We start from the raw sequence: 14,879 nt of genomic DNA, 5'->3' as shown, positions 1-14,879 counted from the left end.
GCATCCATTCCTTCCGAGCTTCATAAACTGGGAAGGAAACTAACAGAAACAGTAAAAAATGGAATGAAAAAGAAATACATCATAATAATACAAAGATGAAAACAAAGACTAAGAGAGAAAAGACCACCAGCAATAAATTCAAATAAGCCAGAGAGGAAATGTCTGTCCTGGAACAAGTGAGAAATAACTACACCTAGAGCAAATTAAAGTTGGGTCAAGAAAGATGTCAACTGACCAACTATCATACCATCGTGCCAGCCACCATAATCAAGCATACTACTACAATCTTTGTCTGATTGTAAAGTTCATGGTCCTCTACTGTGGCCAGAGGGTCTGCCGAAGGCTTAATCTGACTAGGTATCCTGCAGAGGGTTTGGAGTCTCTCACAGGCCTCCATAGCCTTCTGCAAAGGGGTATTCACCATTTTACCTGGTACCTTCCCCTTCTTCATATTTGAGGTGTGCTTCTTCATGTGGACTTGGTTGATGCCTCACTTAGATACCTGCTTGTTTGAGTACAAACCTTAGACCCTAGACACAGATGCTAGCTGGGCACCATCTGCTTTCTTTACCACACTTATCTTCGGTGCTCTCTTCATGACGGCGAGCGTCAAGCCAGGGTCAGGTTATAAGAACAAACTCTTGTTCCATTGGGGCTAGAACTCCAGAGCTCTCATTTCCTCAGCTCCACCCGCCCACAGCCTCACATGCCGGAAGTGGGATGGCTAAAGTGCTTCCGGGGCAGTAAAGGTTCGCCGGCAACATGGCGGCCCCCTTGGAGCTCAGTTGCTGGGGAGGCGGCTGGGGGCTCCCGTCGGTGCACAGTGACTCCCTGGTGGTACTGGTGAGGCCGCGCGCGGGGCGGCGCGCGGGAGAGCGGGGGCGGGGCCAGAGGCGCGACGCCCCGGAGTGCGGCCCGGCGGCGCTGGGGGCTGCCGTCATTGCGGCGCGGCTCGTGCGCCGCCCGGGCCCCGCGTCCCCAGTCACCACCTGGCCCGTGACCCTGCCTGGAGCTTGTGGGAGCCGCGTGGCTGCTCCGCAGGGCCTCACGCTGCCCGGGCAGTGGACTCAGCCCCAAGCTGGCCCTGCGCCCGCCCTCCATGCCCCCTCCGTGAGGGAGCGAGGTCCCCTTTGCAAGCCGGGTCGCTGGTGTGTGCGCCCCTGGCGGGGGGCCTGGGAGGGACGGGGCTCCCCTGGGACCCTGCTTGCAGTACAGCTGCATTAAGTACTCCACCTGTGCATTACGTACTCGATCTGAAATGTTGCATTGCAAACTCTGTTTCAGGCTTATGCCAAATTTTCTGGGGCGCCTTTGAAAGTCAATGTCATAGATAACACCTGGAGAGGTTCAAGAGGTACAGTGTAAACTTTTCAATCCCGCTTTCTGCCCTCTATATGTTCTCCCCATTTAAAGCCACGAGACGTGGCCACCGAATGAATCCCTTGAGGTTCTGTTTTCTTTGTACCATGACCTTGGCAGTGAGTTGCTTATGGTGTGATCATTCTGAGTAATGCCTCAACGTGTATGCCAAATAAGTGTGGAAATTATGAGAAAGAAAACTGCTCTAGAACGGTGCTTTGTAAAATTGCGAAGAGATTAAAAAAAGGATAGATGGGCTCACTCGTTTTCCCTCCATCAGATGTGTAATTGGTGCCCTTTTCAGATTAAGCCCTCGTCACAGTCCATTTAAGTGCTTAGCTGTATGTAAACCGTTCGTTCTCTGATTCTAGGTGACGTGCCAATTTTGACAACTGAAGACGGTATTGTTTCTCAGCCGGCAAAAATACTAAACTTTTTAAGAAAACAGGTTGGTGGTTTCTTTTGATGAAGCCTTTAAAAAAATTCAACTTTTGTTTGTGTGTGTGTTTTTTTGGAGGTGGGGGCCAGGGGTTCAGCTCATTAGACCTGAGAATCATTGCTCCAAAAATAAGAGTTTTACTATGATTTGAAAATTATATGAAGTATAGTCAATTTATATTTTTATCTTTTTTATTTTTCTTTTATGGAAGTTTAGGTATAAAGCCATTTTAGCCCGTTCACTATCAATTGTATTGATAGAATTGTCATGTTAGTTACACAATTGCTACATGTTCTGGGCTAAGTTCCCACCAGCCAGCAGTTAACTTATTTTTTAAAAGTATGAAATCAACTAATAGTTGCAGTGGAATGTTTCATGAGATAATGTAACGTAGGCCTACGTATTAACGTGTATAAATATGTATCAATCTTTTAAACATGAAAAGATTTGTACATGTGCCTAAGTTATTGTTTTTCCAATGCTTTTTTTAAAAATCCCGTGTCAGTAGAACTTAGAGCTTTTTTAAATTGAAAGGTTTTTTAAAAAAATAGGATAATTAGAACTTTTTTGTATCATTATTAAGTTTCCATTTACTAAGCCATGCTACATGCTATGTACCAAATTCAACAACGAGCCATCATTGACATCATAGGAATTAATAAAAAGTTACCCCTGACATATTGAGCTTACTGTGTTCATGTCATGCCGTGCTCTGAACCCTATGTTTGTCAAGTAGCAGTTTTCCCTGGATTTGTGTATCGTGTTAGACATTGATGAGGAAGAGTAGGAACCCGAATTTGTTTCGTTTCACTGTCTTTGGTGTGTCCTTTGCCTCCTGAGGTTCTCTGGCTTTCTGTCTTTGACTAGAAATACAACGCAGATTACTGCCTCTCGGCCAAGCAAGGGGCGGATACCCTGGCGTACATTGCTCTTCTTGAAGAAAAGCTTCTCCCTGCAGTGGTGAGCATTCATACGTTGACGGGATGTTTGGGACCTAGACGAAAAAGCTCGTAGTCTGATGAGAAGAAACATAATTTTAAAAGGCTTTTTAAAAAATCGAGGAATTTTCCTGTGTGCATTCATCTTGATTCTTTCTTATTACGGTGAAATAGTATTCCGCTTGACATTCAACTAGTTTACAAACCAAATAAAAAGGAAGACAGTAACATCTTGGAAATGAAATTTCGTTGTGGGAGATGGCGCTTGTTGCTGCGTGTGTGCAATCGACGGAACTATGAACCATTCATTTGATAAGAATGTCCTGAGTACCTACTGTGTGTCAGGCACATCTTCGGTGTCCGGGGAGAGCAGTCAACAAAACACATGTTTAAAGCAATCTTGTTTTAATCCTTGAGTCATTTGTCTGCCACTTTATACACACACTTTTGTGGGACGCTTTCACATTGAGCGGTGCATCTGTCTTTTCTGTAAAAGAACAACTTTCTGTCTTTTCCTCCTTGTCTTGGCAGCTTCACACATTCTGGGTTGAGAGTGACAATTACTTCACTGTGACAAAGCCATGGTTTGCTTCACAAATTCCTTTTCCCTTGAATTTGATCCTGCCCGGAAGAATGTCGAAAGGAGCTCTGAATAGGATTCTCCTGACCAAAGGCGTGCCTCCTCTCTACCACCTGCAGGAAGTGGAAGGCCAGGTAGGGCCTGGGCGACTCGAGGTGCACGAGCTCATGAGAGTGAGCAGAGACGGCTCCCCTAAGGTAGCTGTGCAGAAAACCTTTGTAAGGAGGTCATTTCATCCTTGTTAGATATACAGAGACGCCAAGGAATGCCTAAATCTGCTGTCGAAGCGATTGGGGACCTCTCAGTTTTTCTTTGGAGATACGTGAGTACATTCCAGTGAAAGTCATTTCCGTATTTTGTGCCCGTGTGTTCAGTGAGCAGTTATTCAAAGGAAGTTTCCTGGCCCCCACTTAAAGGTGAGTGTGCACTTGTGTAGGAAAGGCTTCATGGCTTTTGTAAGTAGGAACGTTTCCATAGGTGGTTATTTTCATAGGCTGAGCATGCTTTCCTCTTCTGCTCTAACACAACTCTTCCTTTCTTTGTAGGCCTTCTACCTTGGATGCCTATGTGTTTGGTTTCCTAGCACCACTTTATAAAGTGCACTTTCCCAAAGTTCAGTTGCAGGAGCATCTGAAACAGCTGTCCAACCTGTGCCGCTTTTGTGATGACATCCTAAGCAGCCATTTTAGGCTTAACCTGACAGGTAAGTGTATCTTCCTTAAGCTCATTGTGTACTAAGTATGAAAGTCAGTTCTTAGGTGACGTCATCACCATTCACTCCTATTTCAATGAAGATGTTTGTGTGCTGTGCTTACCTGCTGGTGTTTAGCACTTCAAAGAAGCTACATTTTTTCCAATTTTCTTTGTGTTCCTTTGTATGTTAGATAAGAAAGTCTGTTTCTTTGGACTTTATGCATAATTTCTTGATTCTTGGTCTTCAAACATCACCCCTTTGAAGTGGGTCCTTTTCTTTGCAAAGACACAGGTATTTGTTGAGTCTCTGCTGAAAGATAACATTTTTCCTAATGCAAATGGGCAGTTCCTTTAAATCACTCTTACCTGCTGCTTCTAGCATATTCCTGCGCGAACAGAAATCAGCAGCAGATTGCTTTGGGTGAGGGGCGTGCCCATGATTCCACCACTTGAAAACTGAGTCCAGCAGACTGGAGGTATAGTAAACAGTGAGCACCTGCCGCTTAGGATCTGCTGCTTTGGGGAATGTGGAGCCATGCACTTAACTGATTGGAATACTAAATATGTGTTTGGAGAGTTGGCTGATGAAATATTACTTTTAAGGAACAGAGGTCCTAAACACCTAGCTTAGGTTTATTTTTGTGACTGCTAATTATATAGGCTGTCTGAGAGCCATGAAATTAACCAGTCAAAAGGTTGGCAGTTCCAAGCCACGCAGAAGCACCTTGGGAAACAGACCTGGAAATCTGCTTCCAAAATCAGAGCCTTAAAAATCCTTTGGCACACTTCTCTGGACACGTGGAACCACCAGCAGGAGGAAGAGACACATTGGCAACTAACAGCTACCTTGTGACTCTAGACTGCTGGTCCCAGACCTGACTGGTGCACAACCAGTGCAGAATATTGGGTCCTACTGCAGACTTACTGAAATGCAGTCCCTTAGCAGGGCTTCCGAGGACCTGCGTTGTTTAATGCCCCTCCAGAGAGTTGGGGTGCCGGCTAGGTAGTTGTTCGCTAGGTGCTGCCGTAGAAGCCATCCCTGTAGTTGTAATCACAGACCGATTTGAAATGGTTGAGGCGGCCGGGGGCAATGTCAGTTTGAGAAGGTAAGAACTGCCGTGTTCTTTCACTAATGACTTTGAGGAGCACGATACTAATGGGCATGATACTTTTGCTAACAGTGACCTATCAGAGGCCAAAGTTCAGTCTTTTTGTTTCGGATTTGGTTTTGGAGAATTACTTTCTTTCTGACTTTGCCTTTGAGCGCACATGGCTATTGTCTTTGCCTGCTTTCCTTTTTTGAGGAGTGGGGCACTTGGGAGGGTGGGTGGCCTCGAAATCCATTCACTCTAAACAGCTTTACAGGCTCCAATGTTCCTGTCTTTCTCTGCTCTCTGTCCTGCTCCTCAGGCGTCTCTCCAGCTGGACAAGACACGGAAGATGCAAATCTGCAGACACTCACACAGCTTGTAAATAAGGAATCCAGCTTGATTGAAAAGGTCAAGTTTACTCCGATCATTGCCTTATAGTAGTTTAGTATTTTCCTTTCTGTGCTTAATAATGTAATTCACCACACACATTAACTCTGCCCTTTTAGTCTAGTTTTTGTTTTGTTTTTTAATAGTTTGTTTTCCAGAAAGCAATTGAAACATGCATGTGCTCACTTTGTAAAGAATGCAGTGTTTTCAAGCCAGTAGTGGGCTGATTGCTTGGGGAAGATTGGATAATGGCGCCGCGTTTCTGTTTACCTCACAGAGAGTGCTGCCTGAGTCCGAGCTGCCTGCCTGCCTGCCTCTGTCTCTGAAGGGATCGTGTTGGGCTTGTAAGCAGCAGGCATGTCCTCTCTGTGTGCTTTTGTAGTTGCAGCACTGTAACATGGCTCCCTTCTGTCCACGCGATCTGCCTTTTCCCTTCACCGGCCTCTAGTGTTCGAAATGTCCTCTACAGTTTTTCACCAGCGAGGACTTTCCCCCACTGTGGGCATGCTCCCACGGTGATGAACTTGCGAGGGGAGAAAATCAACAATAGAAATCTTAAGGGTGATTCTAATTGGAAATATTCAAGAGAGCTACATCTTTTCTTCCAGATGTCTGATAATTTTCCCTTTTCTTGGACAAATGATTAAAACTTCCATTTTTTCACTAAGTGAATTGGCCAACTGTTTTGAGGGCTGGTTGGAGGCGCTGTGCTGACTAGGTTTTATGTGAGTTACCGCTGTGAAGCTGGGCAGCAGCCATCTGCGTGCAGACACTGCTGTCCCTGCTGTACAGGGGAGCGTGCGGACCCTGTGAGAGGGGTTCATTCCGCATGTTCATTCAGCTGGAGAGAGAGAGGAAGTTTAAGCCCCAGACATCTGACTCCCGAGACCAAGGAGATCTGAGGCTCTGGGATTATTCTCCAGAGCAGCTAACTAATGATGGAGACTATGTATCCATTTTGAGTGGTTTGAGTAGTCAGGAGTTTCTTTCTCTGAAGAGGTTCTTTCTCTTTTTGTAGTAGTTGGTATGTTGTCATTTGAGGGGGTAACATTGTAAAACTCCTAACTGACATTTTGATGAGCTGAGTTCAAGCCTCGTCTATCTAATCCTGAGCCCATCTCATGGGAGGAAAGGTATCGGGTGAGGAAAAGGTCCTTTGGACCTTTTGAGACACTCCTTCATTAGTTAAAGCCCACCATGGGATGAAGTCAGGTTCGACTCACACTGAGCCTCTATATCTCAGCGGTTCTCAAGCTGTGGGTCGTGACCACTTTGGGGGGGGTCAAACAACCCTTTCACAGGGGTCGCCAGATTCATAACAGTAGCAAAATTACAGTTATGAAGTAGCAACAAAAATAATGTTATGGTTGGGGAGAGGTTCACCACCACATGAACTGTATTAAAGGGTCTTGGCATTAGGAAGGTTGAGAACCACTGCTCCATAGGGTTTCTAATCTTTACTTGAGCAGAAAGCCTCATCTTTCTCCCCTGGAGCAGCTGGTGGGTTTGAACCACCAACCTTGTAGTTAGAAGTCTAGTGCTGATCTAGAGCTCCTTTTGTTAGACAAAGGCTATCCAGTATAGTTTCTATTTTCTACATGTAGCAAATTAATAGCAGACATGGAAATGGAGACATAATATACCTACATGTACAAGAGGGAAAACTAAAAGGTCCTGTCACCACCTTGTAGTCTTCCAGTGTGAGCGCTCATCCTACGTGAATGTATCCTGACTGGGTTTGAGTGAGGCACACGCCCATTCCCATCATGGACCCTCAGTGACACCTGCTCTTGAGTGAGAAGTGTGGTACACGGGTTGCTGTAACACATTAGAACAACAGACGTATTGATCAGCGCTGTGGGCTGTTTGGACAGAAAAGCTAGAGTATAGGTTCCCAAACATATTTCACCCACCACCCCATTTTCAGGGAAGAAAAGTCCTGGGTGACCTGTAGCCCATAATCCAGGATAAAATACAGGTGTCTGCTCTTGCAGCCACCCTAGATCATTTTGACATACCCCCCATCCCCCGGCCTGTGTCACCCACTTCAAGAAATAGTGATCTATCCATAGAGTTCTGCGGGAGGAACTTTGTTCTTGCAAATAAAAAGACATCGTGACACTTTGGATTCACTTGTTTACCAGGAGTCTTTCTATCCATCGTTGGTTCTCTTTGCTCTCATGCAAACCCTGTGCACCTCTTCTGACACATTTAGCATTTTGAGGACCTGAGGGAATGTTTGAAATACTCTGCACATATTCAGACTCTTAAAAAATAAACAAACACTTGTCTATTAAAGCGGGTAACGAAGTGCCTTTTTCTCCTGATTTAGGGTTTCCTATGGCACTTGCTTCCAAATCCATTGTGAGATTAAGCTGCTAGTGAGGGCCTGGGTCTTAGACTCTGTGGGCTGCCCTGGCTATCATAGCTCCCAGTTACACAGACTCAGTTCTGAACAGAACTGAGGTGCAGTTTGCTGACCCCAGAGGTGCAGATTTACTCTTTGGAGGAAAACCCGAGGCTCTTGGGTCCACATCCGGTTCTTTTTTTACAACAGGCTTAGAGCTAGGGTTTTGCACTGGTTTAAACCAGCTATGTCATGACCACCACAGCAAAATTGGAGCGGACCCAAGTTTGAGAAGTGTGTGTATATTAGAATGGGAACAATTCCAGTCGAAGCCTGGCCAAGAGACTTGATACAAGTGTAGTGAGCCTTTCAGGAGGCTGGTGTGGGCATTTGGATTATTGCCAGGGCCCAGGGGGTGAAGTGTTGGGCTGCTACCTGTAAAGGCAGAAATTGGAACCCACCAGCTGCTCCACAGGGAAAGCCGAAGCAGTCTGCTTCTGCAGAGATGGGCAGCCTTGGCAACCCCAGGGAGCAGCTGTTCTCTGTCCTGCGGGGTAGACCTGATCCAGGACGGGGAAGCACTTTGGACTAGGGTTAAAGAATTTACCCACCTTTCTGCGTCTTTTCTGATGTCTCGTGATTTAAATAGTGCAGGGCATGATCCTGCAGAGAGGGGAGTGTGGCGGAAAGAGCAGTAGTGTTGGAGCAAGAACACTGGGCCCAGCCTCCCCCCTTTCAGCAGCTCTGTGGCCCAGAGGCCATCACTGAACTCTGCTCATCTGTCAAATACGGGAGATTGTGTCTGCTCTTTGCTCTTCACGGCTGCTGTGAGGCTGACATGAGGCATCGTATGTGAACGCATTTTTCAAATGCTGAAGCCTGGTGTGGCAGAAGTGCTCCGTCATGCTCGTCCGCCGTAGAGTTCAGTAGGGTAGTCATCCTGTGCAGTGACTTCAGTTCTACGAAGGTTTCAAAAGATGGGCCACATTGCTGTTTCTCAGGTACTGAGTCAGCCCGTGTGTGAAGTGGGACATTTCAAATTCTTTTGAGATTATGTGCAAGGAAACAGGGCTTTCCACCGCCCTAGAAAACCGGCTTCTGTGCTCTTCTAGGCTGTAGCGTGGCGGGGAGACCACAGTGCACACGAGTGGCGTCAGCTGTGTCCTTTGTCCTTCCACAGATGGATGACAATCTTCGCCAAAGCCCTCAGCTTCCTGCTCGGAAGCTGCCCACCCTCAAGTTGACTCCAGCAGATGAAGAAAGTGGCTCCTTACAACGGCTATCGCCCTGACAGTCACCATGCCGCGTGCCCAAGCGTTTGCCTTCGTGGCATTTGATTGCCACAGAATTCTGTCAGACTTGGTGCGTTCGGGCAAAAGAAATGCTGTCAATAAGTCTAAGGAAGACTGTAGTCAGACAAAAGGAGCTTTTTATGTCCTTGTTTAGTTTAATTAGGATGCTTATGCTTCAGTTTGGCCATGCACTTTAAGTAACATCCAAGTGAACACTAAATGAACTTTGGGGGAAAATACATCGTACTGTATGTGTATATAGAGAGAGAAGAAAAGAAAAAACGAAAACCTGCTTGAATTTTGGCAGATTTTGGCCGTGGTTCATGTGTCACTCACCAAAAGTTGCAATTCTCTTTGGAATGTGCACTCTTAATTTATTCAAGTTAATTTATTCAACTTACTAATATGGTTTTCTTAGGTGAGTCTGAATATTTAATATCTGTCTATTGTACTGAGATCCACCCGCCGCCCCCCCGACCCCTTCCATTAGAAATCTAACGCTTACTTTAGGAACTAGGAAAACTATCACTTACTTCCACAGAAAGGCCTGTTATTTATGTTAAACACAATGAGCTCTTTACTACTGCTCTCTTTACGTCTAAACTTTGGGGGTTGAGTACCACAGACGTAAATGTTAAAGGTGGTTTTGTACAGTATTCATTTGATTCTATGTACTTCACTATGACATGAATATTTTCTTATGTGCTCAATATAGGTCAGCAAGTGCTTTGTAATTTCTTGGGCAGATGTGCCAGCTTTAGGCCTATGGATTTGTAGCACATCTTTAAGTCTAGTCATCTCTTCCGTGGGTTGATTCCAGGAGAACTGAATGTGTTGGTTATTTTTGTGCCAGGCTCTAAAGTCCTGCTGAAAAGTGCCCACCTGTTAATCACTACCCAGGAGGAGCCCACAGCCAGAGCAGCAGAAGTGTCTACTGCGCATGGGGTCTGTGAGCAGTGTCCTTTCCTGTCACGTAGTCAGAAGCTCATGATAACCAGTTGTTCTCCCTGTGTGCTCACCGCAGTTCAAGGATCCGAAGGAGGAGTGGAAACATAGCAAAGACTTTTCAGAGCTTGTTCTGTTTACCAGTTGTGGCAATGTAAAAGGACTTGCCACATTGGTAATTCTACCGACAACAGAAACGTACTAACCTTAGTGGCTGAGGTGCTTCTGTTGTGCTGAGCCACTTGTGGATTTTTGGTATGGGACCATGCCTTTGATTAGTGTGTTCAAACATTCCCATGGTGCTCAGCAAATCCTCTCGAGGCCTGTACAAACTCACATGGCCAGGATACTAGCTTTGTCGTTGAGAGTCATCGAATGCTGTGACCCTTTAATGCAGTTCCTCATGTTGTGGTGACCCGACCCCCCCCCCCCCTCAAACCACAGATTACTCTTGTTGCTACTTCAGAACTATAATTTTGCTACTGTTACGAATTAGATGACCCCTGTGAAAGGGTTGTTCGACCCCCAAAGGGGTCGCGACCCACAGGTTGAGAACTGCCGCTGCTTTAGGCCATTCTGATTTTTTGTGTGTGACAGTTTTGAATAAAAAGAACACCAAGGTAGTCTTAAATCTTGTTCATCTTTTGAGAAGCATTTGGGGATAGTACCTAATGAGTTTCACATTCCATCTATAACAGGATGAGCGAGTGTGTGTATGACTGTGACATTAATCTTCAAAGGCGGGTTATTAGATTCTAGCAATCTGAAATCTATGTAACTATTTTATACTTCAGAATCATGACCATGGGATTACTGTCCCCTAGGAGTGATGTATTTCGGAGAAGGATGGTTAGTACATTAATCAGACATCTGTTTATGCTTTAGTCAGGGTTAGTCATGTTCAATTATGATTTATATTAAGCGTTTCAGAAAGCATTTAAAGTGGCTTACAATTGTAGAACACATGTAGAAAAGAACTATTAAAGTTAGCTTTCAGGGGGTGGAGTTTAGGGTAAAGAGATTCTAAGAATATTATGATTCTAAGGATTCTAAAATTGAATATTAAATTTAGCTCCAAGGTTCTCTGTGGGTCAAGTCAAAAGATAATACTGGCTTATGTATGCTTTTCTTTCAATAAAACTAATGCCCATGAGTAAGAAAAATGTGTTTAAATTTTCCTAAGACTGTTGCAAATTATGTCCTTAAACTGCGCAGAAGTCACCCAGACCTGCCCCGTCGCGTTCCTCGCTGCCATCGAGCACGTTCTGCCTCACAGCACTGTAGCACAGGGTAGAATGGCTGCTGTGGGCTCCGAGGCTGTAGCTCGTTACAGTAGTAGAAAGCCTCATCCTTTTCCCCTGGAGCAGCTGGTGCTTATCAGACTGGTGTGTGGCCAGGGCTTACTAGAATGTTTAATGCACTGAAGAATTTTAATCCAGAGAGGTCATTTTAGAATAACAAGATCTGTCCTAATTTTAGAAGCAGCCCAGGTGGTGCTGTGGGTCAGGCATTGGGCGGCTCACCCAAGGTGGATGGTTTAAAACCACCATCTATTCTGCAGGAGAAAGATGGCGTTGCCCAGCCCCGTAAAGATGTAGTGTCTGATACCTTATGCAGGATCACTGTGAGGCAGAATCAACCCCATGGTAATGGGCTTGGGCACTGCATCCACATACCACACAATTCAATAGTTCCATCATATCGAGAAGAACTGTACAATCATTAGCACAATCAATTTGAGAACATCTCCTGCCCCCCACCATGGTTAAATCGCTTTTTAAATGGGTTTGGTCCTTTCTAGTTGAACTAAAAGAATGATATGATTTATTTCTTTTTTTGTCATCTCTGCTTTCAGTTGCCATTAACCTTACATGGTTACAGTCTCAGGGAACTCCGTAGGGTAGTTGTGCTCAGAGAGACCCTGGAGGACAGAGCAGAACCCCGCGGGGCCTGTAGTGCTGTAAATCATTACAGAAACTTTCAGTCACAGCCAAGTGCTTTAACCACTGCACCACTGGGCTTGCAAGGAAGCTGGCACTGAGCAGACACACTGCTGCAACCAGCCACGCATAATACGGGAGGCTGTTCTCAGACTCGGCTGAAGGCTTGTCTGACGTCTGTCACGGTGTGCTTTAGATAAAGTAAATTTGCTGGGATATCGGGTCCACAGTCTTAAACCAAATACTGGACACTAGTTATTTTTACAGGTGATGATCGAGGATAAGAAGGGTATATGTGATCTATCTACAAGTTCTTATTAATTAGGGATATTCCAATAAGACTGCCTCCTCCCCCGCCCAACAAAGTAAATAACTTTAAAAGGATAATTTAAAAAAATTTTTTCTGCAAAGGCTGGCATTAGTAAGTCAAATTTCAACATAGATGTGTTTGTATTGGTGATTTCACATTAAATCCAAAAGCGAGCTTCTCAATTTCCATTTATAATTTCTGTTCGTTTAACAGTGCTTGATACATCCGGCCCCTCATGTGCTTGGGCCTCCTTAGTAGAACCTAACAAAGAGGATTGACTAACAGCAGTCAGGTACTTATTAGCAAGTCACCCTGGTGGTGCTTAGCCTTAGCTGTGAACTTGAAGTTCTAACAGATTTGAACCTACCAGTTGCTCTTAGAGAGAATGATAAAGTCGGCTGCTTCTATAAAAATCACAGCCGTGGAGCCTCTATTATGTCCTGGGGTCACTGTCAGGCAGTAGGCACACAGAAAAGATCAATATTCCAGCTAGCTACAGTTTTCAAAAGTATGAAAGTGGTTGGAACTAAAGATGACAGAACAGTGATGGTATCTTAGGAAACACATCTGTTGAGGGAGCTTCATGTGATAGTGGTAGGATTTGAATTTTGTGGTGTTTCCGTAGTGCCTCTCCCCACCTAGGTTAAGTTTTGGTAGCGTTTTAGAAACTCTAGTATTTGCCCCCTTTTAAAATGAAGTGTGAATACCTAAATACAGCCCAGAAGCTGAGTGGTAGGTAGGTACCTTGTCTCTCTGAGGCAACTTGTTTTTGCAATCCTGAGATTCGATCGTTATTCAAATGAACGAGTTTGTTTTTTAAAAGCAAATTTAATCAAAATACATTTATAATGATCTACATAAATTATGATTTAAAATGAATGTTTTAGGCACGCTACTTTGGTTAGGGAATTAAGGAAATAAAACCTCAAAGCTTGGGTTTCTTCACAAATGCCTATCAAATTATATTTTGCCTTACCTGAGGAAAAGAAAACAAACCTGAAATCAAGAACTCTTATCAGACATTCCATGGTTTTATATTTTTTATTTCATGTATGGTATATATGGATTCCCCAGTGGCCCACGGGTGCATGAGGGTGACATGTTGAAGAGTGCGTCCACATGCTCTTTGCCTGGCGCTTGTTTGCTCTGGAGCTGTCTGGTGCTCAGGTGTTCTGCTGCGACGGGGCTTTGATGAAGAAGGTTGGGGCGTGGCTGTGGGACTTGTAAGTTCACAGGGATGTGTCTAATAATGGACTTTGTCATAGTTTGGTACATTTGTAGTTGCAATCCTGTCAGAGCAGAACTCTGTGATTGTAAGGAAGTATGTGTTAGCTTCTGCAAATAATCCTGTTTGTCCACTAAGGAGGGAATTCTAGCAGCAGCATAACCTCGGCCACCCTCATGGCCCTTTGCCTGCGTCCTTGTTATTAAAAGTTACTTTTTGCCTGTGTTCCTGTTCAGTTCTGTGGAATTTATATTTCTCAACGTTTTCATCTTTTTTTTTTGCCTTTTTAAAACATTTTATTAGGGGCTCATACAACTCTTATCACAATCCATGCATATACATATATCAATTGTATAAAGCACATCTGCACATTCTTTGCCCTAATCATTCTCAAAGCACTTGCTCTCCACTTAAGCCCTCTGCATCAGGTCCTCTTTTTTTCGTTTTCATCTTTCTTAAGCAGATAATATTAAGAAATTTGCTGTTAGTTACACAAAAGCGAAGGTCAGTAATATTTTTCTCAGCAGTTTAATGGAAGTGTCATTGGGTTTTCAAACTGCTGTTTTTGCAGAGATGGAGGGATACAGGTTAATTTTTGTATATTTTGCTAAAAGCTTTGCAAGACAATTTTACTCGATACTCCTGTTGGGACAGAGCAGGAATTGGCAAATGGGCTTTCCAGGTGTACATGGCTCTTTCAGTATATACACGTGGCTCAGAAGTAATATTGAAAAAAAATTCTAAAGAATATTCAGATAATAGTGATTCCATGTATTTTTTAAAATACATTTATGATTCAAGTAACTTAAATTGTGAAGGACAGGATTGCCTCTTGCATCTCAGAAGTTTGCTGACTCCTGGGATAGAGGATTTGCCCTCAGCCTTGGTTACCTGGCTGGACTTAAAGTGACCGTGGTTCAAGTAAAAGTCTAACAGCAGTTAGTTAAAAAGGGTACAGAACATGTGCCACCGGTGACTCTTGAGCACAGCGTCCTGGAACCGTGATCGAGAACACTGAGACACCGGTGTCTTGGAGGTGGAGGTGCGTGAGTAGAAAGGGAATCTTATAATACAAGAGTATTCAGAGCCAAAGAAGCCCCTTTTCTTTAAACAAACAAAAAATAAAACCACCCAAGTCCCCAACTATTTTTGTATCTTTGTTATTTCTAATTTGAAAGGTTAAAAAGAAATCTTTTAATTCCTTGAAGAAACAGTTCCTCAAGGTGTGTTTTGACAGGAAAAAAAAAACAACCTGTTCCATGAGTTGGAAGTTCTGGGTTTGTTGGGTTAGACAAAGGTATTTCACTGTAGGCTTTCCACAACCTTTGATCTG

At 44.2% G+C, this 14,879-nt stretch overlaps 1 protein-coding gene across 4 annotated transcripts in view; it reads left to right on the top strand.

Moving 5' to 3' along the window:
• Positions 1 to 737: 737 nt before the first annotated feature.
• Positions 738 to 14,879, top strand: part of MTX3 (metaxin 3) — a 42,370-nt gene continuing 28,228 nt past the window's right edge. Inside the window, exons 1-9 of one of the 4 annotated variants that reach the window (XM_075541215.1) lie at positions 738 to 843; positions 1,285 to 1,354; positions 1,731 to 1,807; positions 2,666 to 2,758; positions 3,268 to 3,450; positions 3,562 to 3,638; positions 3,862 to 4,019; positions 5,420 to 5,508; positions 9,015 to 10,755. In XM_075541215.1, coding sequence (XP_075397330.1) covers positions 763 to 843; positions 1,285 to 1,354; positions 1,731 to 1,807; positions 2,666 to 2,758; positions 3,268 to 3,450; positions 3,562 to 3,638; positions 3,862 to 4,019; positions 5,420 to 5,508; positions 9,015 to 9,125 — 939 coding nt within the window. In that variant the 5' untranslated portion in view covers positions 738 to 762 and the 3' untranslated portion in view covers positions 9,126 to 10,755. Of the gene's footprint in view, positions 844 to 1,284; positions 1,355 to 1,730; positions 1,808 to 2,665; positions 2,759 to 3,267; positions 3,451 to 3,561; positions 3,639 to 3,861; positions 4,020 to 4,388; positions 4,486 to 5,419; positions 5,509 to 9,014; positions 10,756 to 14,879 lie in introns of those variants that run through there. The other 3 variants (XM_075541216.1, XM_075541217.1, XM_075541214.1) reach the window with 3 other exon arrangements.

Source organism: Tenrec ecaudatus, chromosome 2, assembly GCF_050624435.1.
Source record: "Tenrec ecaudatus isolate mTenEca1 chromosome 2, mTenEca1.hap1, whole genome shotgun sequence".
In the NCBI taxonomy this organism is placed as follows: Eukaryota; Metazoa; Chordata; class Mammalia; order Afrosoricida; family Tenrecidae; genus Tenrec; species Tenrec ecaudatus.
The sequence above is the reverse complement of the archived record's forward strand: the minus strand, read 5'-3'. Positions and strand labels throughout refer to the sequence as shown.